We start from the raw sequence: 25,023 nt of genomic DNA, 5'->3' as shown, positions 1-25,023 counted from the left end.
ATCATTTTTCTGGTTTAATTGTGTAATTCTGTTGTAGGTTTATTACAATATATATTATTTCCACATTTGTATATTGCTGAGTTTTAACAGAATATAAAAAAACAAAAACAAACAAAAAAAAAACAGATTTTGTTACTATCTTTTTGATAAATTGTTAAAGATGTACTTCAGTTGTGTTTCTCTATATAAACAATATTCTAAAAATTGTCATGTGACTATTGTTGGATAAAAAAATTGTACTGAAATTTTTAAAGTTTTAAATAAAGTAATAAAAGCATTTTTCTGCTAAAAATATTTCCTTTTCATATAAAAATGGGCCACTTTGCTCCCAGCATGAACATTTAAGTATCTGATTACATTAGGCCTTTGGAGTTTGGACAATATAATTATATTCATGAACTGACCCAGGCCAATTGCCTTAATGCTGGTAGTCAGGGACTGATCACAGGTCAGGTAACAGGGGAAAAGCTCTTATGGGGCTCTATATTCATGTTCACTTTGTTACTAATAGTGTTGTGTGTGTGTGTGTGTGTAGTCTCACACACACAAAACTAGCTAGCTAGGTTCATTTGGCTGGGAAATAAATCACTAGAATGAACAGAATGCAGTCTGGTTATGATCAGAAACGTGTTTTATTGATGGGTAAAAGTAAATGCATGTCTGACTGACACATGCTTTGTTTGAAGCTAACATTACCACATTATTTACTGGACATCAGCCATCACCAGCACACTCACAGCATCACACACTGCTCTATGGTCACAATTAATGCAGGCAGTGGATCAAACCACTGTGAGGCATATCAGGGAGGGGGTCGCGATCTTTTTAAACTTTATATATAATGTGCTGTTTTGTGTCTAATTAGCTCAACTGCTTTCTTTATGTATTATATTGTTTTAGAGAATTATTTTCACAGTGATAAATAGGGGATAATTCATGGGGATAACAACATTGAAGTTTCTCAGTGTGGTGGAACACGTGTTAGTCCTGGTAGTGGTCCATGCTAAGTGTAATTACAGTACAGTCCTCACACACCTGAACTGTTGTGTTTCAGTCACTGTTTATTTTGTACTACACATAGTGTAAATGACATACACACAACATATATACAAAACTGTATCAAATGACAGGAATATATACAGTGCACGTAGTTAAAGAGTTTCAGTTACAGTTTTTTAGTTAAAGAATATATATATCTTATAGTCCAACCACCATTAAAACACATTAGTAAACAAGGAAGTTTTTTTTTTTTAATAAAAGAAGGATTAAATCAACTTCTACATCTGAATATGAATGATTCAGCTCCCAAACTGCGGGAAATGTGGGACGGGTTCTAACGCTTCACCAAAACTGCTTTATCCTGGAAAAGAGGTTTGAGGTGAGACTCCTGTCATACACCAGTCCTGGTGAGTTTATCATACGCAATGCTGAAAGACAGAGAAGAGCATCAGAATAAACAAACAAGATTAGTACAAAGACACACACACACACAGACAAACTGTCAACATTAAATAGGACACAGTGAATATTATTCAAAAGCGTACAGTAAGAGACAGTAAGTCAGTAACTCACTGTAGTGTCTCCAGTTTACAGTGTGGATCCTTCAGTAGATCAGAGAGCAGCTTCACTCCTGATTCTCCTGGATTATTATATTTCAGATCCAGTTCTCTCAGGTGTGATGAGGAGTTTGACCTCAGAGCTGAAGCCAGAGCAGCACAACCTTCATCTGTAATACTGCAGTTATACATCCTGCAAGAAAGAAAACCTTCTCACACTTAACACACTCAGTTTTAGCATTGAAAACATGAACTACACAAAATCTTTACATACAGTACATTTACTCTCCATCTCACACACACAACAATGAAAATATATCAGATCACTACAATTACAAATACCACAGATGAAAACTGGATGTTTTGGCATTTATTAAAATTCTGCTCTCTCTCTTTCTCTCTCCATTTGCGTGTGTGTGTGTGTGTGTGTGTGTGTGTACCTCAGTATCTCCAGTGTACAGTGTGGATTCTCCAGTCCAGCAGAGAGCAGCTTCACTCCTGAATCCTGCAGTTTATTGTAACTCAGGTTCAGTTCTCTCAGACTGGAGGAGTTTGAGCTGAGAACTGAGGACAGAACTCTACAGCTTTCCTCTGTCAGATTACACCCCCACAGCCTGGAAGAGAAATGATGAAATATCAGAACACTGATCTCAAACACAGCCATAATACAGCTAAAGTTGAACATGGAACAGAAATGTCAGTGTGTTTCTCTCACACACAGAAATCAGAGGACAGGACACCACATCAGCACATTTACAGGAGCAGGGACGTCTTTCTGCACTCCACAGTCTCTCAGCTACAATTTATTATAAGATCATTAGGTCATGTACATAACACACACATGTGAGAGCGAGCAGCCTACAAACAATACACTCTGATCTGTCTTCAAGTTTCTACAACCAACACTGCAGATATAGTGCATTTTATTACAGAAAATAAAGAATTATAGAACTGTACACTACCACTTAATAACATGCCAGCACTAGTGGTACTTTACAGTGAGGTCAATAAGCCAATTTCTCTGATGTTATCTGTTCTCATGGAGCCTGTACCATGTCCAGCTTTATAACAGATTCTGATAGCGTGTCCAGTGAACTTTTCTGATCTTTCTGGAATGTAACAAACACAAAAGCTAAAGTAAATCTGATCAAATATTATTAGGTGGCTGATGTTGTTAACGGTAAATAACAGTTTCTTGATTTGAGAAAGACATTGTTGTTTTGAAACACAGTTAGATTTTTTACTCAGTTACATTAGATAGAAGATAGAAAAGTTTCCAGAAAGTTCTACAGGACATCGGTTCAGGAGTTGAATAAAGTTATACATTTAAATAAAAACCTAACAAACAAACAAACAAATGTGTTATAATTTTTAAATGAAAAATGTTTTCTTTTTGCAGCAGCCCTGATTTGTTGTTCTGTTTTTCAGGGCATAGGCATAGGGTCACATGAAAAACCCTCTGGTACAGACCACGCCCACTTCCGGTTGAAATCTGAATACGAAAACAGTTTGTGCACTAAACAGATACAGATATTAGCATTGTGTTACACCTCTAGCAGAGACACAAGATCTAACCAGCTATAATTGCAATTCATAAGTACAGTTTTTATTTATTCACGATATAGAATTAATCTAGAAAGTGAATCTGATTCTCATGAACACATTTCAGTTTCTTACAAATATTTAAATCAGTGTTTGTATGTGTGTGTACCTCAGTATCTCCAGTGTACAGTGTGGATTCTCCAGTCCAGCAGAGAGCAGCTTCACTCCTGAATTCTGCAGTTTATTGTCACTCAGGTTCAGTTCTCTCAGACTGGAGGAGTTTGAGCTGAGAACTGAGGACAGAACTCTACAGCTTTCCTCTGTCAGATTACACTCACACAGGCTGGAAGAGAAATGATGAAGTGTTTGATTTATTTATCTGTTTGTGAAAAGAGGTGTTTCCATCAGTTGGGAAATAAACTGTCTACCTGAACACAAGGTTCTAATGTCAGGATAAAAATATAAAATGAACAGTCTGTGTATAAACTTGGACTGCTCTTGGACAGATCCATGTGTCTCAGCTCATATGAGACGATGTATTTAACTTTCTGAAACAAGATAATAACAGAGAGGCCACTCTGAACAAACACGTCTTTTTACTAGCAGAGAGTTTTTCATACAGTGTGTTCAGCAGCTCTGGGGAAAGTTCTGCTGGAGAACATTTACACATTTACACACTGTCCTTTACTGCTTCATTACAGTGTGTTCAGTGTGTAGATCAGTGTACATTGTGCACACATTTACTTTCCATTACAATCATTTTCTGGAATATTTTTGCTCCCATAGAACAATAGAAACAGGTCTGTAAAATGGTAACAGCTCCATGAGGACAGATAACATCAGAGAAATTGGCTTATTGACCTCACTGTAAAGTACAACTAGTACTGGCATGTTATTAAAGTAAATGTGTGTGTAATGTACACTGATCTACACACTGTAGAAATAAATGTACTTTGTTCTGATGTGAGAAGTGATGTAGATATTTCAACATTAACACAAAGTTGAATTTTGTTGACAGTAAAACAGTTGCTGTCCATTAATCTTATAATTTTCACACAGAGATACAAATCACATAACACCCCAACACACACACACACAGAAAAACAAAGCTCAACATCAGAAACAATGCTAATCCACACCACATGAAAATACACGCTTTAATTTTTTTTACTCATATAAAACAGTGGGCCGCGTTTATCACACTGCATACAAATGAATTTATTCATAAACTGTGTATAGGAGCATTTACACAGGAACTCTTTAATGTGTAAATTAAAAATTTAATGTTGTGGAACATCTACAAGATGTTGAGAGAAAAGGTTGAGGAGGTGTTGGATCAGAGTTAAATGGGCTTGGCCACTCAGCACAAGAGCTAGCTCTTTATGTATGTTTATAGCTGCTTTATCTGGTCTTTATTCTGACCCTCAACCCAGTGCTTCTCCACCAACACCTCACTGTCCTCTACTTTCACATTCATCAGGCACTTATGGAGGAGTTCTGGACTCAGCTGGAGCTTGGGGAAATAGCATCAACACTGGACTCCTGTTCCTGTGTGCTAGGGGTCTCACTGGGGACAAGAGCTCCTGAGTTTGTGTCAATTTACAGATAAAACAAAACTAAATAACTTGAACCTTCAAGTCGTATAAGTGTCAGTGAGTTACTGTGATTTTAATAAATGGATCATGCTGTCAAATCTAAATAATTTAAAGCATTTATTTCAATTACACACCAATTTAATGAAACTTTTGTGAAACTCAATTTCATATTAATGGCATTAATTAAAGAAATGTTAAATAGGGAAAAAAAAATTAAAAAGCAAGAAAAACACAAATTCAAAAAGAAGACGAATAACATGAGTCATTCAGTTAAGACAAAAGAAATGCATCTGTATAAAGGATCTGTCTGTGTATAGCAGTAACACGGTGCAAACGCCTCAGCTGACAGAAGATTTAGAGCACACTGTTAAGATATTTAGAGACCAGTATGATTTTTTCTGGAGGATGAAAGCAAGTTTATAAATCACTTCTGTTTGTCACGGCATCTTCTTTAAATGCTGTTCAACACTTTAGAGCCAGCACTAATTTAACCAACACAACAACCTTGTGCCATTCCTGTGCATGTCCAGGTTTATCAGTGTTTGGATTTCTTGTTAATGTCACGTTTCAAACAGAGAGAAGTGACTGACTGTAGCGTGAGAGGCTGAAGACTGCATCAGTGTGAGAGATTTCTGACCAACAGTCACTGAGACACTTTAAACTATTTAAACACAGCAGTTTCTCTGTGTGATGCTCGGTGTCCATGATCACCTGCGTACAGTGTAGATCTCTTTTTCTCATCTTTCATGTCAAAACTGTTTTCTTACAAATGAGCTGTGGTGTGCATGCATTTGGTCAGGGGTTTAAATGATCTGTGGCTAAGTGCCAGTTCTGATCACATTTCCATTCTTGTTCTTCTTGACCTGAGTGCAGCTTTCGATACTGTAGACCATGATATTCTTCTACACAGACCTGAACATCAGGAGCAGTACTAAGCTGGTTCAGATCATACATGTATTGTAAACAGTTTTATGTAAACTGGAAAGTCACTCATCAAGACAATATGATATTTCATTTGGAGTCCGATAAGGATCTATTTTAGTACACTTGCTTTTCTCCCCCTGCCCCTTTCCTCTTGGTAGACTCATTCAAAAGCATGAAATCAGTTTTCATAGTTATGCAGATGACACACAACTTTATATATCAGTGTCACTGAGTAATCAAGAGCCAATTAACAAATTGATTACATGCTTGAATGAAATATCTGACTGCATGTTATAGAACTTTCTACAGTTAAACCAGGAGAAAATGGATATATTAATTGTAGGAGATAAACAAAAAAGAGAATACTTATTGAAAAATGAGCTGGTTACAGGTTAGAAATCTGAGTGTAATAGTCAACTCTGATCTCAGCTTTGTTCCTCACATCAATAATATCACTAAGATCACATTTTATCATTTGAGGAACATTGCAAAAGTTCATCCATTTTTATCTAAAGAAGATGCAGAGAAACTCATCCATGCATTTACTCTCTTTACCTACTATTATCTACTATTTATCCATTACAGTTAGTACAAAATGCAGCTGCTCAGCTTCCAACACAAACTAAAGAGAGACCATATTACTCCTATTGTGCAGGAACTGCACTGGTTACCTGTGACATCCAGAGTCAAGTTTAAAGTGCTCTTATTAGTTTTAAAACTCTTAATGGCATTGCACCTGTGTATTTAGCAGAATGCCTGATGGATTTCACCCCAAATCATTTTTAAATGTCAACAAATGCTGGCTTCCTTAAGGTGAATTTTAATAAGAAGAAGCTCGGTGAAACTGCTTTTAGTGTCGCTGCTCCCAGGAACTCACTCCCAGCGTATATCCATCAGGCACCTGCACTAAATATATTTAAAAAGCAGCTTAGACACATTAACTTTGCCTTTTAATTAGTCCTCTTGATTTTATGCTTAAAACTGCATTTTGATTTCTTAATGGTCTTTTCTAATATTTTACATTCTTTCTGATTGCATATATTTATTTCTTAATGACATTTTAGGTTTTAATGTTTTATTTTTATGTTGTGTTGCATTATTATTGTTTTATTATTTTAGCATTTTATTATATCTTTTCCATTATGAAGTACTTGAGCTGCATTTTATGAATGAAAGGTGCTATGTTATTATTATTAATTGGACATTTATTAACATACTTAATATTTGAGTGTGTGTGTGAGATGATCTTACTCCAGTTTCTCCAGTGTACAGTGTGGATTCTCCAGTCCAGCAGAGAGCAGCTTCACTCCTGAATCCTGCAGTTTATTTCCACTCAGTTTCAGTTCTCTCAGACTGGAGGAGTTTGAGCTGAGAACTGAGGACAGAACTCTACAGCTTTCCTCTGTCAGATTACACCCACACAGCCTGGAAGAGAAATGATGAAATATCAGAACACTGATCTCAAACACACAAACACAGCCATAATACAGCTAAAGTTGAACATGTAAGTTGACATGGCTCATGTCAGTGTACTAGCAGGGCTAGGCCCTCTGTCTTCAAAAATAAAGAAGAGTTCCATGTAGATTACATCTATTAAGGACAGAGTCCATGCTCTAATGGAGAGAGACTGAGGAGGTTTCCAGTGGACTGCAGTCATTTTCTTGGCAGCAGTGAGTCTGGCAAAAACTATTAGTGTTTTGAGTTTAGAAATGTTAAGTGTGGACAAATTCTTTAGTATCAGGACCAATATAGTTGTCCCAGATATTCGATAGTTTGGATGCTACCTTAACCCAGAACTCAGTAACCAGTGGACATTCCCAGAACATACAGATAAAAGTGCGGGAGACCTTCATTATATTTGACTACATGCGGTCACTTATAATATTCATGCACTGGAGTTTATGAGGAGTTAAGTATGTTCTGTTCAAATATTTAAAATGAATCAACTCGTGTTTAGGGTTGCGCATCTGGAATGTTGGAGCACACAGCATCCCAATCCAAATCAGGCTCTAAATCTGGACAATCTGGACAATCTAGACATGAGTTTGGGGGTCGAGCCAATTGAGTACCAGTCTAAGCACAAATAAACAGTAGTAAATTTCAATGTAGGGGACATTTAATCCACCGTCCTCCCTTCTCCTCTGCAGAATGGAGAGTTTAAGATGGGCCATTTGTTTTCCATATGAATTTAGACACAACAGAATGTAATTTCTTTTCCAGAAGTTGGTTGGTGGGTGGGGGGGTTGGGACCATGGAGCTAACAAAATGAATTCTGGGCAGAATGTTAATTTTTATGATGGAAACTCAGGCTTGAGAAGTAATAGGATGGTTAGTCCATCTATCTAGATAGTCCTGCACCTTTGTAAATGCTAAAGAGTAATTGTGTTTAGCAATCTGATTGAGAGAGGGGAAATTTTCAATTCGTATGAACAATGGGAATAGTGACCAGAATAAATGATGGTATGGCAGGTTCATTTAATGATAAAAGTGCAGATTTTGCAAGTAAATTTTAAAGCCAAATAGGCATCCAAACTCCTCCCAGATGGTTAACAGATGAGGTATAGACTCTTTAGGACTTTCCAAAACACTAACACATCATCAGCATATAAGGCTAAGTGATGGCAAGTATCATGAACAGAGATGGGTAGCACCTTGGAAGATTGGTGAATCGTCTGAACTGAAGGCTCAAGAGAAAGTGTAAATGTGCTGGACTAAATGGGGACTCCTTGCAGGATGACTTAGAAACTGGAAACAGAGAAGAGAAATTGGAAACAGAGCTCACCCCTGTCCACTGCCAAAAATGCCTAGACACAAATGTGAGCATCAGAACTGGACCATGGAGCAATGTAAGATAGTGGCGTGATCTGATGAATCATGTTTTCTTTTACATCATGTGGACGGCCGTGTGCATTTACGTTTGCCTTCTTCTCAGGATGCACTATGGGAAGAAGGCAAGCTGGCAGACACAGTGTGATGTTTTGCTGGGAAACCTTGGGTTCTGGCATTCATGTGGACATGGACCAACTACCTAAACATTGTTGCAAACCAAGTACACCCCTTCATGGCAACGGCATTCCCTAATGGCAGTGGCCTCTTTCAGCAGGATAATGCGCCCTGCCACACTGCTAAAATAGTTCAAGAATGGTTTGAGGAACAAGCCAAAGAGTTCAAGGTGTTGACTTACGGTTAGAGTTAGGGTTAGGGTTAGACTGCCCAGATCTCAATCTGATCGAGCATCTGTGGGATGTACTGGACAAACAAGTCTGATCCATGAAGGCCCTACCTCGCAACTTACAGGAGTTAAAGGATTTGCTGCTGCTGTCTTGGTGCCAGATACCACAGAACACCTTCAGAGGTCTTGTGGATTCGATGCTTTGATGGGTCAGAGCCATTTGGGGGCAAAAGGGGGACCTACACAGTATTAGGCAGGTGGTTTTAATGTTATGGCTGATTGGTGTATATATATATATATATATATATATATATATATATATATATATATATATATATATATATATATATATATATAGCGCCAGTTCAGCAACCCCATTGTTTTGGACAGCTTGAGTGTGTGGCTGTGTGGCGGAGTACTCGGCTCAGCTGGCAGCCAATAAGTGTGGCGGCGCTCATCTACCCTCATCGAGGCGATGGTGGCGTATAAAAGGAGCGTGTGGCCTCTCTCAAGGTGAGGTTAACTTCCTAACTAACATCTCTTTCTCTCTCACCTACAGACCTTCAGTAAGCGAGAAAGACGAGCTGTAAACTCTACGCCACAAGCTTGAGAGCTATCACCGTGTCTCCGACTTCCCACTGCCAAGCAGCTGCCTCCAGCGTGCCGCATTGATCTCCGGGACGATCACCCAACCCTGTCACTTCACCAGCCACTTTCTCTTTCACTCTCCCTTGACCACTGCCCTAAATCTAAGCACAAGGTCACCTAATCCTGCCTCCCCGTGTCTGTGTGCCACCCAGTTGTGGTCCTGCGTTGTCAGAAAATATGTATATATATATATATTTTTATTTATTTATTTCATACATATACCCGCAACCACAACCACCGCATATTACCTTGATGCCCATTTCCAACTTTGAAGATGTGAGTTCTATTCTCAGAAACTCTGGAGTTACCAACTTTGTGAAAACTCAGTAGTCAGAAAAAGCCCCAGCCATTCACTAGACAAAAGAAACTACAAAAATGAGAACATAATAAGAAGCCCAGAATGGACCGTGACCTTGTATGAATATGGAGCAGCCAGGAAGGTTCCAGCCCAAAACTGTAAACTAACCAATGACTTAACATTTAACATTTAAAAAAAGAAAAAAGGAGGTAATCAGTTCTCCACCATATAGTTAACCCAGCTAGCCTTGGCAGTCCCAATCTAAACACAGTAGCCCCAGTGAGCTAGAGCCAGCCTGGTGTATGTGGTATCAGGGGACGTTTGTAGCATCGCAATGCTAGCATCCGTACCCTACCAGGCCGAAGCTAGCAATTAGCTTAGCCAGCCTGAACTAACCCATCTCAGACAGCTAGGAGGGCAGTCCAGAACATTCAGAAATACTATGCATGAAACTGGCTTTCATCCTCCAGAGTCTAGCAGAAAAGGAAAAAAAAAAAGAAAAGTTAATTTACTGCAATATGAAGTATGAAACCGAAATGTTTATCAGTTTCTATAGCACCATTAGCCTGGCTAGCTTAAACAAGACTAGTACGAACCAAGCTCAGAACATGGACGCAGCACCACACCAGAAGCATTGTTAGCCTAGCCACCCACGGCCAGCTTGGCGGTGATTCTGCTGAGTTCAGGAAATCCTCCACAAAAGTGGGTCATCCGTGATTTTCAATGTGGCAGGATAGAGTAGGAAAAACTCAACACTTTTAGCTTGTGCGATGGACACCAGGCGTCGCTTCACCATGTAGTTACTGTAGCTGGGGGTAAAGCAGACTGCTCCTCTGTCAATGATTAGGGGCACTTTCTTAGCAGCATGAAGAATGGCTTGGAATGTTGTATAATAAAAAACACCGAAAATCAGAAAGCGATTTCCCCCTCATTTGGTTACTGCATCACTGTAGATCTGGTGTGCAGAGTGGAGAGCCATTGGGTCAAGGATCTCAAGAGGAACTGGATAGCATTGGCGCCCTCGTTATCCTCTCTCAGGCCAAAAACAGGCTTTTTTTGTGTAGGATTTTTTTGTGTCTGCTAGGAGCAGTGGAATTGCTCTTCACCCGACTCTAGCTTGTTGACTTTTGAGTTTATTGAGTTGATGACCATTGTTAGCGTGTCTATCTTCGCTTGGATAGTGTTTAGCTTAGCATTCATGTCCCCTCTGATCTGCTGTTTGTGAGCAAGGTGTGGTTTAAGGTAGTCTCTGATTACAAGGAATGACATTCCATATACATTTGAGCTTAATTTGGGCTATAATCTTTTATCCCATTTCAGTGATGTGTTTGGTATCAGCAGTCGTGTTATAAACACAGTCGCAAGTGTAATGAACGTGACTGAGGCAGATTATTTACTCTTATCATGTTTCCCTAATATATGTTTGGGGGAGAAACTAAAAGTTGATAGATTGAGCACACACTGTCTAATCAAAGTACAAATTACACAAAAGGACACATGACAGAACTGTAAGTTTAGTATTTTTAGTTTAAACAAAAGAGTTACAGCTTTTCTGTTTACAGTGTTTGCTATTCAGAGGAGACGCAGCATGAACCCAGTCAAGCATTACGGACATAAATCACTAAAAATTATAAACCACTAATAAAGTTCCCTATCTACTTTAAGCCTGTGTGTGTGTGTGTGTGTGTGCGCGTGTGTGTATGCGTGCCTCAGTATCTCCAGTGTACAGTGTGGATTCTTCAGTCCAGCAGAGAGCAGCTTTACTCCTGAATCCTGCAGTTTATTGACACTCAGGTTCAGTTCTCTCAGACTGGAGGAGTTTGAGCTGAGAACTGAGGACAGAACTCTACAGCTTTCCTCTGTCAGATTACACCCACACAGCCTGGAAGAGAAATGAAGAAATATCAGAAACTGATCTCAAACACACAAACACAGCCATAATACAACTAAAGTTTAACATGTAACAAATGTCAGTGTGTTTCTCTTACACACAGAAATCAGAGGACAGGACACCACATCAGCACATTTACAGGAGCAGGGACGTCTTTCTGCACTCCACAATCTCTCAGCTACAATTTATTATAAGACCATTAGGTCATGTACATAACACACATGTGAGAGCGAGCAGCCTACAAACAATACACTCTGATCTGTGTTCAAGTTTCTACAACCAACACTGCAGATATAGTGCATTTTATTACAGAAAATAAAGAATTATAGAACTGTACACTACCAGTTAATAACATGCCAATACTAGTCATACTTTGTAGTGCATTGTATGTTGAATTTCACAGAGACAGTAAAACAGTTGGTGTGTTTTGTTCTCTGTGCTCGTACAGTTACAAAACAGTTTATATATACAAAACAGACACTGGTTCAGGTGTTTGGTGTGGACCCGAGTACAGGTGGAGTGTTCACATATGTCCAAACAGATCCAAACTGAAGAGAAAGTTTGATCTGTCCAAACCAAACAAGGTAGGTGTGAAAGCGTCCTTATTCTCTCTCACATCTGTCCCTCAGTGCAGATAGGACTGTGCGATATGGCGATACATATTGTAGGACGAGAAAATAGAATAATGAATAATGTCTATTGATAGATATTTTCCTGTATCCTCTGTATCACCAATGTCATAAAAGCCACTTTTTGGCAGCTGATTTATGTCACTAAAGTCAGCACTAGGAGCTACTAGCAGTGTGCTAGTAAACAAAGGCTCCTGAGTGGAGCAACAGAAAAGCGTTCATCATACTTTCCAGAAATCATGAATAAAAATCCTGATGATGCCACATACATCAGTGGCCAGGAGTCCAAGTGAGCAAGTGAGTCCCTGCTCTCAGGGAGGGAGGGGTGGCATACTCTCTCTCCCCTATCAATCACAGTGATACTAACTGATCATGGACGTCTGTGAGCTCATGCATATGGAAGTGGGCAGATACTGCTTTCCTCCAAGTGTATTATGTTGCATGAGCAGTTAGAAAAGTTGCGGTTGGCGTCACTTGCGTCGGATGTTTATAGGGGACAGGGTCGTATGATAAGGGACACTGAATTGGAGGGTGGAAATCAGCCATGACTACATTAGGGAGAAAATTGGGAAAAAAAAAAAAAAACAGGCATGGAGGAGCATGACAGAGTGAAAATCCCCACAGCACTGTGTCACACAGAACAAAAGATAAGGAACATGTACCTAGAAGGTACATGAAGGTGAATAGAGTGTTTTAATATTTACTTTTTATAATTTGTATTCATATTGTTATGTTTTTCGTGTTCTCATTTGTGATAGTTCTGTTCAATGTCACTTTCAAATTAAAAGGAGAAAAGAAAAAGTGCCTTTCACTGGTGTTTAGGTCAGTTTATTATTTTATATACATATATATATATATATATATATATATATATATATATATATATATATATATATTTTGGGACAAGTTATGGGTTAGTTAAGTGTTCACGGAAGAAGTGGGTCTTTAGCTCGTGAATGCATGCAGTTTTTTTTTTGTATAGACAATATTTTCATCAATTTTACAGAACACGGAATATATATATATATATATATATATATATATATATATATATATATATATAAATACAAGATTTTGTCCATATTGCCCATTCCTCAGTGCAGACATAATGTATTAGTGTAAAATGTTAATTTAAAAATAATTAGAGATAATTAAAAATACTTACACAACTTTTCTGGAGGCTTTGACCACTGGCAGCAGCCTCAGAAGACATTCCTCTGATGGGTCATATTTATTCAGATTAAACTCATCCAGCTCCTGTTCTGAGTTCAGTAACACAAACACGAGAGCTGACCACTGAGCATAAGAGAGTCGGGTTCCACTGAGACACCTGTAGCCTCTTCTTTTCAGGTAATTTTGTATTTCCTGCACTAGAGAATGATCATTCAGTTCATTCAGACAGTGGAACAGATTAATCGATTTCTCTGGAGATGGATTCTCCCTGATCTTCTCCTTGATGTACTCGACTGTTTCCTGTTTGCTGTGAGAGCTGCTTCGTGTCTGGGGCATTAAGCCTCGTAAGAGAGTCTGATTGGACTCCAGGGAGAGACCCAGAAGGAAGCGGAGGAACAGGTCCAGGTGTCCATTCTCACTCTGTAAGGCCTTGTCCACTGCACTCCTGAGGAAATCGGACAAAGTTGACTTTTTGAAGAAATGTAAAATTTTAGGATCTTGCTCCAGTAACACATTTCTGTTTTTGAAGATGAAAGACAGAAATACATATAAAGCAGCCAGAAACTCCTGAACACTCAGATTTACAAAGCTGAACACCTTCCCCAAGTGAAGCCCAAACTCCTCACTGAAGATTTGGGTACACACTCCTGAGTACACTGACACTTCTCTGACATCAATGCCACACTCTCTCAGGTCTTCCTCATAGAAGATCAGGTTTGCTTTCTCCAGCTGTTGGAAAGCCAGTTTTCCCAGTGCCAGGATACTATCTCTGGTCTGCTGAGGATCAGGGTCACATTTCTGATGGTACCTTTGGTCCTTGTGTTTGATCTGGAAGATCAGGAAGTGTGTGAACATTTGAGTCAGAGTCTTGGGGATCTCTCCACTCTCTGCTTTACCCAACATTCTCTCTAGAACAGTGGCTGAAATCCAGCAGAAGACTGGGATGTGGCACATGATGTAGAGGTTTCTTGAAGACTTCATGTGTGTGATGACTTTATTGGCCAAGCTCTGATCACTGATCCTCTTCCTAAAGTACTCCTCTTTCTGAGGATCACTGAACCCTCGTACCTCTGTTACCTGGTCTACACACTCAGGAGGGATCTGATTGGCTGCTCCTGGTCGAGAGGTTATCCAGAGGAGAGCAGAGGGAAGCAGATTCCCCTTGATGAGGTTTGTGAGCAGCACATCCACTGAGGCTGACTCTGTCACATCACACAATCTCTCATTGTTCTGGAAATTTAGAGGAAGTCGATACTCATCCAGACCATCAAAGATCAACACCACTTTGTAGGACTCACAGTCTATTAATTGTAGTTTTCTTATTTCTGGGAAAAAGTGATGAAGAAGATTCATGAGACTGAGATTTTGCTGCTTCATCAAATTCAGCTCTCTGTAGGGAAGTGGAAACATGAAGGAGACATCCTGATTTGCTTTTCCTTCAGCCCAGTCCAGAATGAACTTCTGCACAGAGACTGTTTTTCCAATTCCAGCAACTCCTTTAGTCAGCACAGTTCTGATGGACTTGTCTTTAAAGAGGTCATTACACTTGATGGGTGTCTCCTGTGTTGCTAGTCTCCTGGACGCTGTCTCAATCTGTCTCACCTCATGTTCATTATTGACGTCTCCACTCCAACCCTCTGTGATGTAGAGCTCTGTGTAGATCTCATTCAGAAGTGCTGAGCTTCCATGCTGTGAGATTCCTTCATTAATTCTTTTAAACTTCTCTCTCAGGTTGGATTTGAGTTTTTCATGACATTCAGGCACCAGAGACTCTAATCAATGAAGGAATTAATACTTTTATTGCAATGAACAAAGGAATAAACTCCTGTACCTTCCTAATTTATATTCTCAGTGAAACATATAAACAGCCATACTGCAAATTAAGTTCTCAATGACCTATTAAATTGTTATGACACAGTGGCCCATATTTATCACAATTAAAGTTCTAATATTTGCTGACAATATAAGTGCATCTATCAAGAAAACAGATGTAAAGACTTATCTTAAATTACTCTTAATCTGAGTAAGTAATTAACACTGTGTGTTTCTGTTACCATAAAATACTCAGTGATGTGGTGGTGTGATGAAGTGGAGTTACAGTTACTTCCCTGAAGGTGACTAATTTAATATTACAGCACATATGGTTTTTATTCCTTTTAAACCACAGAAGTCAGTATTTATTAAAGAATGATATCTTATTGTGTTAAGTATGGACCAGCGTTAATTTGAAGGTCCAGAGCTCTTACTGTTGTGCAGTGTCTTTGCGAGATCTGTGTGGTTCATTTTCTTCAGGACGTGCAGTGTGATCTTCAGCACTCCCTCTCGGACACTGTGCAGATCCTCCTCATCCTCCACCTCCCTCTCAGTGCATGCTGGGTAATCTGGACTCAGGAGCTTCCTAAACCTCTTCAGCTCATTCTTTATCAGAGTGATGACTTTGTGTTCCAGCTCCTGGTTAGAAACACACAGTAACAGATCTAAATATTATAATGTTACACAGTGAGAGATGCTTTTATTTCATGAAAAGAAGAAAAGTCTTTTTCTATTACCACAGTTACAACTGAAATTCTGTCTGATTCTGTCACTATCTTAAAAACACCTGAAACCTACACACACACAAGTTACACACTTTATAACGACACACACCATGAATATGGAGTCCAGCTGATTCCTGTTGATGTCTGATTTCTTGTTTTGTGGTCTGTGAACAAACAAAACACATCATGTAATATGGACTATATGTATTCATAGCTGCACAACACACACCAATAATACAAAGACAGACATTTAACACCTTTAGCACTCTTCTCTTAACACAATACACTGATTTCAGGATTTCCTAACTGACACTAAAGTAGAAACAAATATGTGAATAAATGAATGAATTAATAAAATAGTTATATTTTCATTAATTTGCCAGGTTTAAATGTTCTTCTGTAGCACCACAGGAGTCCCAATCACAGCTAAATGACTCAGCTGGGTCTTAAAGCCTGTAGAGTTCACTGACTCAAAGCTATGCTGCTCTTATGCTACACATTACACAGTCCTTTTTACTCTTCTCTCAGTGAATGATTTCTCTAAACTGTTCTTACATCAGATCAGTGATATAGTCACTGCTATTTGTAACCGGGATAAAAAGTTAATGTTGTTAACGATACAGGCTGAGACATTTGTTCAGTTGTTTATTTTATTTATTGCATATATTTTCTTTTGCTTTCTGTAATATAAAAATGTAAAAGATTATGTTTATTTAATATGTATACTGTGTTTCATTTATTTACTCATGGAGAGTTAGGTGAACGCACCTTAGATGTTATGTCCAATGGGGGTCCAGGGCAGCGTGAAGTCAGGAGACGGAGGCGGGACAGGTAGAAGATGGAGAGAGGAGAGAAGAATTAGTACAGTCAGTGTTTTTCCTACATGTGTGATTAAGGCATTGTTTCAGAAATACTCCTAAGTTAATTAGGTGACAAACCTTTATAGACATTGAGTATTGTGCGCGTTGAACTGAGCATTACTTTGACTAAGGGTTTAGGTTCAGTTTAGCCGACGACACGCACCAGAAGTGGCTAATTGCTGCTGCTAAGGCCTGTGCTCCAGGTAGCGTTTTGGGTTTCTGCAACACCCAAACATCCCCTGGCTCCCTGGGATTCATCGTAAGACTGAGACTTTCGTCGATGTGGCCGACCGGTGACTGACATCAAGAGCACTTATGGTGTGAACTGAGCCATTGCCAGCGAGACTGTGAGTGAATTTTTATTTTGTCTGCCCTTAGGAGTGAATCAGCCAGTTACTTTCAGGCTACAACAAACCCTTGTGAACGGAGGCTAGCAGTACTACTATTTTAATTTTATATATCACCTATATGATTTATTATTTCTTTGAGTGAATAAGTAAATGGTTCATTTGGGGTTTTATAACTATTGAGTGTTTGTGTTTTGTTTCTCTTATTAAAGGGGATTTTATTAGTTGTGCTTGTACATGCGCGTAGATTTCCAGATAACCTCCTTAATCTTAAAAGTATTGTTGGGTATTTCTGTAATCATACAGTTAATATAAACTCAGGTTAGCCTACCCACACCAGTGACGTAGTAGGCGCTACATAAAATGGAGGCACCACTAGAATAATTTTGTTCGAATAGGCCAGTTGAGGTTGTTTATTTGGAAGATAGTCTAAAGCTGTTGAGAGAAAAATTCAAATCAAAATGACAGGCAGATCAGAAATAGTAAATGAACTCAAAGGTTGGTGCCAGGGAGAAGGTTTAGATGAAGCCAAAACCCTTATGGTAGTTGTACCAGAAGAGTTTGAAGTCGCTCCGATCAAGGCTACACTGCATACAGTGAAATGCATTGGCCGTGTTCGCGTGCGAGGTAGGACTTTTAGTGCCAAACACAACAGGCTACTGGTTTTGTGTAAGTGTAAAGAGGATCTCAAAGCTGAAAATGTCCCCCTTTGAAGTTCTGCCCATTGGTGTTGGAGAGGCGTGGCCTGTTATTACCATACGTAAAGCCTGTGGCTTTTACACATTGCCATACCACTCTAGATGCTGAAGAAACAAGTGAAAAGGTTACAGCAGAAAGTTAATAAGAAAGAGGCAGAACCTGAGGCCTCGGTTTCAAAAGTAGAAGTGTCCAAACCTACTTGTAGTTTCCCACGACAACAAAGACCTCAGATAACATTAGCGGAACAGTTTTGTTATCGTTCTGGAGAGAACGGGCATTTTGCTGCAGTGTAAAAAAACTCAGAGAACCCGAGTAAGGTGATTAAGAGGCCAATCCAAGCTCTGAAATTGAAAAGGGACAAACAGTCAGTGAGTGATGCTTCTAACACTGACTTAACTTAACTGACTTAACGTTAACTATTCTGTCAAAAGAAGTGCTGTACAGGCTAAGGAGCCTGTGGCTATTCCAGAAGGGTTAGTGGGTCCCCCTAGCCTGATACCCTTAAAGGTTAATGGGCACCCATGTAAGGCATTGCTTGATAGTGGTTCTCAGGTGGCCATTATTTTCGAGCAATGATATCAGAAGCATTTATCAGATGTTCCAGTCCAGCTGGTGTCAGGGTTAGCTCTATGCGGTTTGAGTGAATCTGATAACAGTTACTCTTATTGGGGCTACATTGTAGTTGATCTTGAGTATCCTGCAGAGGTAGTAGGCAGCAGTGAGACTGTAACAGTCCTTGCTTTAGTTTGTCCACGTGCCAAAACAACCAATCAAACTCCAATTATCTTGGTGTCTAATGCTAATCGCTTGGCAAAGCAGTGCTGAGCAAAAGGCGTAGATCTAGAGCAGACTCTGGGCATTAAAGCTGTGAATCCAAAAGATGAAGGTGTATTAGCTGAAGGTGGTTGGTAGTGTAATCTGGAAGGGGCCAGATTCTCTATGCTTAGCCCCTAAAAGTGAGATTCAAGCTGCATGTGAACTTGAGTTGCTACAAGATGTTGATCAAGAAATACTGATGGCAGAAGCTCCGCGCACATCTTCAATACCTGCTGGTATACTTCTTCAGCCCATGGTGGTTCCGGGTCATGTCGTAGACTACAGCAGTTTTAGTGTCCTAATCACAAATGAGTCCCTGAAAAAGATACCTTCAAGTGGGAACAGTGATTGGACATGTGTATCACACGTGGTTGGACATGTGTATCACATGTGTATCAGAGAGTGTTAATTCAGCATTTGAGCTGAGTTTAATCAACTTCGGAGACTCACCTGTGCCTGAAGAGTGGAAAGCTAGGATTAGGAGGGAGTTAGCTGACAGAGCTAACTAGCAGAGTTGGACTAGCAAAGAGTGTCGAACATTGCATACACTTCTCTGATTCCCGTCCTTTTAGAAAGCGGTCTCGTAGTCCTGCTCCTGCAGATATAGAGGATGTTCACCAGCATCTTCAAGAACTGTTGCAGGCAGGGATAATCAAGGAGTCTAGGAGTCCTTACACATCGCCAATAGTTGTCATAAGAAAGAAAAATAGATGTCAGGCTGTGTATAGACTATAGGCTGCTGAATAGCTGCACAGTGCCAGATCAATACACAACATCCTGTATTGAAGATGCATTAAACACCCTGACAGGTAGTAAGTGGTTCTTTGTGCTTGACCTCATTAGTGGCTATTACAGTGGCCATGGCTGAGGAAGGCAAAGAGAAAACAACCTTTATTTGCCCATTAGGATTCTTCCAATTTGAGAGGATGCCCCAGGGGGTAACTGGAGCCCCAGCTACTTTTCAATGTGTAATGGAAAGAGCTGTTGGTGATATGAATCTGCTTCAGGTCCTTGTGTACCTAGACGACCTAATTGTTTTCGGTAGATCTCTTGAGGAGCATGAAGAGCGGTTACTGAAGGTGCTTGATCGACTTGGGGATGTTGGGTTAAGATTTCATTGGGAAAGTGTCAGCTATGCCTCCCAAGAGTAGAATATCTAGGGCATATTTTGTCAGCTGATGGAGTTTCTCTGGATCCAGAAAAGATTGAAGCTGTTACTAAATGGTCCATGCCCACTAATTTGATGACCCTGCAATTCTTCCTAGGGTTTTGTGGCTACTATCGCCAATTACCCTGCAATAGTGAAGCTTTTGACTGAGGTCACAAAAGGGTATGCTCTTACCCAAAAAAACATGAAACATGCAAAGAAACAAAGCCAAATCTTACTTCAAGAAGTCAGATCCATTTGGTTCAAGCTGGAATCAGTATTGTACTGACACATTCCATCACATCATCACGTGCCTTACGCATGCCCTAGTACTGGCATATGCAGACCCTCAAAAGCCTTACACCTTACATGTTGATGCAAGTCTGAAAGGTCTTGGGGCTGTCTTACATCAAGAGTATCCTGAAGGTTTGAGACCCATTGCATTTGCCAGCAGGAAACTTAAACCCTCAGAGAAGAACTACCCAATTCACCAATTGGAGTTTTTGTCCCTGAAGTGGGCCGTAGTCACAAATTCCATGATTATCTGTATGGAGCAAACTTCAAGGTGCATACTGACAATAACCCTCTTACATATGTGTTGTTGACAGGCAAGCTCAGTGCCGTTGGGCATAGATGGCTTGCAGCTCTTTCTGCATACAATTTCGACATTCAGTATCACCCAGGCAGGTGCAATGTAGATGTAGACTTGTTATCTAGATGCATGGCAGATGAAGATGATCAATCTGTATGAGTTAGCATACCTCAGGTAGGTGTAAAATCAGCATGTCAGGGAGTTGATGTTTTTAAGAGCTCTATTTCCCCCAGATATGTAGATCTGTTGGGAGCACCCCCAGAATGCATCCCATATCTCTATGTATTCCCAACTCATCTGGAGTTGAAGTCTCTAGAACGCCTATCAAAGAAAGACATAAGAAAAGCTGAGTCTGATGATGAAATAGTAGGGCTGGCTATACAAGCATTAAGACAAGGTAACTGGCCTGAGAGTGTTGAATCTAAGGGTAAGTTGTCCATCATGAAATGTGAGATGGGGAAGCTGACCCTGAGGGATGGTATACTATACCATGTAAGACAACGACAGACTGGCCAGGATGACTTTCAGCTAGTTCTTCCTGATGAGTTTCATAACCTTGTATTAAAGGCTATGCACGATGACTTTGGACACCTTGGAGTTGACAGAACCACTGATTTGATCAGATCCAGATTCTTTTGGCCCAACATGTCAGAAGAAATAAAGCAGTATGTAAAAAAAAACTGCAGGAAGTGAGTCACTCATAAGTCTTTGACTTCAAGAGCTGCTCCGTTGCATCAGATCACAAGCCGCAGGCCTGCGGATCACTTCACAAGAAATGCTCAGACTTTCTCTACGAAGAGTCAGAAAGCGCATGTTGTTGCAAAAGTTCTCGTTGACATATTTTGTACATTATGGGTTGCCTGTAATTTGCAGAAAGCTTATAAGCTTGCCACAGAAGTCGCGGACAAGAGGCATCAGAGAAACAAAAAGTCTTATGTTCGAAGGGTTTCATTTCGGTCCCTGAAAGTGGGTGATAGAGTGTTGTTGAGGAATTTAGGACTTAGAGGGAAGCACAAACTTGAGAGCAAGTGGAATGCTGACCCTTACGTTGTGATAGGAAAACTGCCCAATGTGCCAGTGTACAGCATCAAACGTTCAGATGGGAAAGGTTCAGTAAATACCATACAACAAGATCATCTCCTGTCTATTGGGCAGTCAGTTAGACTCTCTGAAACTGAAGTTGATCATAATCTACCAGTTAGAAGTAAGACCAAACCTGATTTTTGACATAAGAGGGGGGAGGCATCTCCTGTGATTGAGGATGTGGTTCAAGGGATATAAGGGTTCAAGACTTACTTTTGATGTGCCTAGTAAATCTAGGAATGGGCCTTTGACCATCATTCATAGAGGGTTAGTCATTAAGACCGGTAGCGCTAATTGATTTACACCTTTTTATCTATGAGTGGATCCATATGAGGACACATGGACATTTTTACATATAAAAATGTATTTTTACATATAAAAATGTAGAAGATTATGTTTATTTAATATGTATATTGTGTTTCATTTATTTAGTCATGGAGAGTTAGGTGAACCTTAGATGTTATGTCCAATGGGAAGTCTGGGGAGGCATGACGTCAGGGGACGGAGGCGGGACAGGTAGAAGATGGAGAGAGGAGAGGAGAATTAGCACAGTCAGCGTTTTTCCTACAAATGTGTGATTAAGGCGTTGTTTCAGAAATAATCCTAAGTTATTTAGGTGACAAACCTTTACAGATATCGGGTATTAACCTGATGTTAAGTAGTGAGTGTTTAGAGGTACAGATCTGTTCCCATGAGACGGTGTGTATTTATTGCTGGTGAATGGAAAAGTAACTCACCTCTCGTCTTTCTTTAAGTCCTGTTTTCCAGACACACTCATGTTGGAGGTCATGTCTCCTTCTCCAGATTACAGCAGGGCACACGTTTACTTCACTCCAACATCGGTGTGTTAAATCAAACCCTGTATCAGCACACAGTTCACTTACAGGAAATAGTCACGATATCAAGTCCTAAAACAATCTGTGTACATTAAAACTTAAGTACAAACCCACAAAACTCTTCTGCATCTAGTGTCAATTCAGAGTGTTTATATATTATAGCTTTAGCTTTAGATACTCACTGTTTTTACTTCTGAAAAGTTTGTATTTTCCCCTCGACACAAATTGAAGTCTGATGGCTTCTGATTCACTTTCACTGACAGCGGCGAATCTGGTTTATTCGGCAGAGGGGGAAGGGCATGTTGCAATAGCTACTGCAGATTAAAAAAAAAAAACATACATTTTAGGAATGTTGCCAACCTAGTCTTTAAAAAATGGCTGTCACAGAATGCACTGACTAATACCTAACATTACATATCAACTAAACCCAGCAGCTAAACACATCACAGCTAACAGACCATCACAAAATTAAACACATCTGGCTGCAGAAAATATCTCCTGTTAGAGAGATGTTTATACTGCTGTGTTTTACAAGTGCTTTTAAAAGTTCTGTAACTAGAATTTAATTTCAGTGAAGAACCAGTTACAATTATCCAAAATGCTATAGCTATACAGCCAGCCTCTGTGAAATTAAATCACACATTTTGAGAGGCTTTCCCCAATCTATAGACACAACATAAACAAAAAAATGGTTGTCCCACCTTCAAGAACATTTTAATATTAGCCTACATAAAGTAGGTGTGTCTGTTCTTATGCACTATGATTAGTTCTAACTTCTTCACAGAGATTGAGGGGCTACTAGGTTCTGCAGTAGTTCAATTAATAAACTCGGTTAAAATAAGTAAAATGGACAGGGTGATGGGGCAATTTCTTTCACTGAATATAAAATTCTAATAGTACAGTAGTCCATAACACTACCCTGTTACAGTACACCCTTCAAATGTAACTCACTTTGTGCACAAGAACCTTCAGATTTGAAAACATTCATTGTATGTCTCAGATGCTCAAACTATGTATAGACAACAAACAATTAACCATTTAAGGTCATTTAAGATTATATAAAATATAATAGTCTGAGTAGTAGTTGTATTGAGCTCTATAAAAAAAAGAAAAATGTTTTTTAATCAATTGGTCCTATTTAAACCAAAGTTCTCTGCTCTGAACATGTAGCTAGTAGCCAGTGTTCACTCCTCAAGATGGCTGACTGGCTAATGCGGCGAAGACTCGTGAAAGCATGCTCGATAAGAAATTCCGTACAATAATAAGAGATGAAAGAGATGGCTGCTGCGACGTCCTACATGGAGAAGAGCACGCTTCACAAGAGAGATTTCTGGCATCCAGTCATATCCAGGAATGCAACTCGCATCCATGATTTAGCATAGAGGTCAAGTTCACAGTTAAACTCTCCTGAAACAGCATGAAGGCAAAAAAAAAGAATGGAACTAACAGCTTACACAGCTTTGATTACCCAGCTATAACCAAACTAGATGAAATAAGTAAAGAATATTTTAAATGAATCACACTTAGCTATCCTGCTGATGTCCCACCAGCCGGCTAACCTAGCATTGCCGACAAATTACGCACTCGTGACTAACATCAAATCTGGTTAATGCATCAAATTTGTTTATACATCAAACTTGTTTATATGCAATAAACACAGAAACAAATAGACAACAAAATATACTAAAAAGGATTACAGAGAAACTAATACGCTTACAGGTAGAGGTCTAGTTCAACTCTTTTCCAGTGGTAGCTCAGTGGTTGAAGACTTCTGATCAGAAGGTCATGAGTTCAAATCCCAGCACTGCCAGTCTGCCACTGCTGGGCCCCTGATTAACGCCCTTAACCCTCAAGTGCTCAGTTTTGTAAAATAAGATGAATGTAAGTCACTCTGGATAAGGATGTCTGCCGAATCAGTATTGAAATATCAAAACAGAAAGAATTACAAAATAAATCCAGTTAGCTTAAATTCAGAAATACTAAAACCTTTACAATCCATACCACAATGATGTAATAAAAATAATCAAATGCTTTTGTTTAAATATAATCGACCCATATAGAAATCCATATTCAAAATACCCACACGTTATAAGTGCCATAATCAAGTCTAACAAGTCAAGTCATTTCCATGAGCAACACCATTACATGAAACAGAATGATTAACAATCTAAATTGGCTGGAGAGCTCATAAAAATACTATTCAACATACACGAACAATCATTATGATAATTATAGGGGTATTCTAGGACATCTGATTCAGGTTTTCCCACATTCCTGAGCTCTAACACAAGTGAAGAAAAAGTGAAACTACTCCAGCGATACTGTTTGAAAAGGCACCTTTGCTCAGCTTCGATCACAAAATGTGCACAAACACCACAGCAAAATGTTCATAAATACTTGGATAACAATCTAGATTGCAATACATGCATAAAAAACGGCACTTTGATATCTTAGTGGAAGACAAAACGGACACAGGTATTGAAGTGAATAAAGCTCTGGTGTTCATACTGTGACTTACTCAGTGCCAGAGATATACTAAGCTTCTCCTCCTGTATGTCAGGCACTATCTACAGGCCGGGTTCCTCTATAGTTACAAAGCTTGTGTTTTCTTCTAATGTGACACTATATTGGACAAATGCATTAGAAAACTATTTCTAAGTTGTGGGCGGTTATACTGA

At 39.4% G+C, this 25,023-nt stretch overlaps 1 protein-coding gene across 1 annotated transcript; it reads right to left on the bottom strand.

Annotated features, from left to right (window-relative positions):
* Positions 1 to 1,914: 1,914 nt before the first annotated feature.
* On the bottom strand, positions 1,915 to 22,612 carry LOC128318751 (NACHT, LRR and PYD domains-containing protein 3-like). Its single transcript, XM_053236583.1, has 9 exons — positions 22,528 to 22,612; positions 22,247 to 22,368; positions 16,075 to 16,129; positions 15,675 to 15,879; positions 13,421 to 15,200; positions 11,449 to 11,617; positions 6,869 to 7,080; positions 3,268 to 3,441; positions 1,915 to 2,170 (listed from the first exon to the last, which is right to left on the bottom strand). The coding sequence occupies exons 2-9, from the start codon at positions 22,297 to 22,299 to the stop codon at positions 1,930 to 1,932; spliced, it is 2,889 nt and encodes a 962-aa protein (XP_053092558.1). The 5' UTR covers positions 22,300 to 22,368; positions 22,528 to 22,612; the 3' UTR covers positions 1,915 to 1,929.
* Positions 22,613 to 25,023: the final 2,411 nt, after the last annotated feature.

Source organism: Pangasianodon hypophthalmus, chromosome 9 (assembly GCF_027358585.1).
Source record: "Pangasianodon hypophthalmus isolate fPanHyp1 chromosome 9, fPanHyp1.pri, whole genome shotgun sequence".
Classification (NCBI taxonomy): domain Eukaryota; kingdom Metazoa; phylum Chordata; class Actinopteri; order Siluriformes; family Pangasiidae; genus Pangasianodon; species Pangasianodon hypophthalmus.
Note: the sequence above shows the minus strand (reverse complement) of the source record. Positions and strands in the feature narration are given on the sequence as shown.